The 2235-nt window shown below is 37.7% G+C and overlaps 1 protein-coding gene across 1 annotated transcript in view; it reads right to left on the reverse strand.

Annotated features, from left to right (window-relative positions):
* The window catches only part of CTNNA1 (catenin alpha 1), a 140533-nt gene that overhangs the window by 116579 nt on the left and 21719 nt on the right, over positions 1-2235 (reverse strand). Inside the window, exon 5 of the mRNA XM_015569636.1 lies at positions 2151-2235. This exon is cut by the window's right edge and continues 5 nt beyond it. Coding sequence (XP_015425122.1) covers positions 2151-2235 — 85 coding nt within the window. The remainder of the gene's footprint in view (positions 1-2150) is intronic.

Consider the following 2235-nt stretch of genomic DNA (forward strand, 5'->3'; position numbering starts at 1 on the left):
TGGTTAGGGGGTGATCAGGCTGGCAGGCAGAAGTGGTTAGGGGCAATCAGGTAAGCAGGCAGGTGAGCAGTTCGGAGCCAGCAGTCCTGGATTGTGAGAGGGATGTTCAACTGCCTGTTTAGTCAAATGGGCAGTCGGACATCCCTCGAGTGGTCCCAGATTGGAGAGGGTGCATGCTGGGCTGATGGACAAACCCCCTGTGCAAATTTTTGTGCACCAGGCCTCTAGTTATATATAACAAGTTCTTCTAAAGCAGTGGTTCTCAACCTTCTGACCCTTTAAATACAGTCCTTCATGTTGTGACCCAACCATAAAATTATTTTCGTTGCTACTTCATAACTGTAATGTTGCTACTGTTATGTATTGTAATGTAAATATCTGATACGCAGGATGGTCTTAGGCGACCCCTGTAAAAGGGTCGTTCAACCGCCAAAGGGGTCGTGACCCACAGGTTGAGAACCTCTGTTCTAAGGATTAATCAGCCCCAGCAAAAGGAAAAAATTACTTGAAATTTATGTGATAGAGACATAAGCCAAGACTAGGACAAATGCTAAAAGTACATTGATCATACACTAACTATATTACTCAGACAGTATACCAAATCTCACTATATTATCATATGTAAAAAAAACACACACACACAAAAAAAAACACAGGATCTCACATGTGTTGCAGATTCAATCTGATCACATCTTCTAGCTTGAAATATGAACAAAAACTACTATTCACCAATTGCCCACTGCCTGGCACTATATTACATATATTATTAATTTAATCCATTAGTTTTATACTAATGTAAATATGACCAAATGGAAGTTATTAAGAAGTCTTCAAAACTAAGGCTGTCAAAAACGGGACATTTAGAGTATTGACCCCATTTTTCTCATGTTTGTCAGAGCTCTTGTTGGGTGTTCTGTCCCCAAGAAAGCTACCCCCTTCCTGGACCATAAGGTAGATCTTCATTACTCTGAGTCAGACATAGTATCTGCTTTCCTCTTACCAATGCTTAGTGAGGAATGGCTATGTTACACAATTCAGATTTAGGGCAAATGTGTTAGGGGCTTCTAGATTATTTGCTTATAGACATAAGGAACAATTTTTCTTTTTCTCACAGGCCATACTGATGTGCATAAATGTCATGCCTAAAGCTTCAGCAGCCATCCAGTGCCCGGCAATGAAGATGGCAGTGCTGGAAAATGTCAAGAACCTGGATCCTTGCTGATACTGCAAAGCCTTTAAGTTTAACAATCCTGAAGTCAGAAATATAACTTGCGATTTCTAATAAGTGAGAAAATAAATCCTCCATTGTTAAGTAGTTTTGGAGCTGGCTTTTCTGTGAACTGCAATGTAAACTATCCTAACTGGGTTAGGTATTGGCTAACAATAATATTAATTGATATTTTTCTGGGCTTCTTTAAAAATAGGAATTAAAAGCTTGATCAGGACTTTGGAAGTTGTAGGAGGCTGAACAGTGACATATGCATCTCCCCTACAGAACACACACCTAACACACAGCATCTAACAGGAAGGGCACAGGAAGACTTCAAAGCATTCTAACAGCAAAAAACCCCCAAAGATTTAGCAAAGCTTGAAAATAAGAGCATTGATCCACATGCCACATAACACAAATTTCTAAGACTATGAAAACTATTAATAGCAATTAATAAGAAATACAGTTGAGCCTTGAATAATGCCGGTGTGAACATCCCCCCACCCCCGCCCCATTCGAAAATCTATGCATAACTAACTAGTTGGTCCTCCACCTCCTCAGATCTAAAATATACATAAATAGTGAAAAAATATGGGGAGAGAGGAAAAATACTTTCTGATATAGAAGTCATTCCAGTATGTTTGAACTGGTTTAAGGTTTTTAAAAACCTGAGATAAATTCCATTATCAACTCAAGTTAATCCTCAAATGCACATAACTATTACCTCTCCTACACTATCACAAATTGCCAAGCTACTTAAAACAAAATTTTTAAGAGACTGAAAATAAAAGCATAACGTGAATACAACTTAATTTTTAAAATAGTAAAATGTTTTAATGGCACTATATTGACAGACAGAGGTACTGTAAAACTTAGGTAAAATAAATTTTTCAAACTAGTAATAATATAGTTTTAATATATCCCTAAATCATGACTATACCTGTTGCCTTTTAGCTGCCATAATGTTGAGTTTATCCACTTCAGGTTTCAGGGCTTTATACTGTATTCCTAAGTCTTGTTCAGTG

The sequence above is a fragment of the Myotis davidii genome, unplaced genomic scaffold (genome assembly GCF_000327345.1).
Source record: "Myotis davidii unplaced genomic scaffold, ASM32734v1 scaffold545, whole genome shotgun sequence".
Lineage (NCBI taxonomy): Eukaryota > Metazoa > Chordata > Mammalia > Chiroptera > Vespertilionidae > Myotis > Myotis davidii.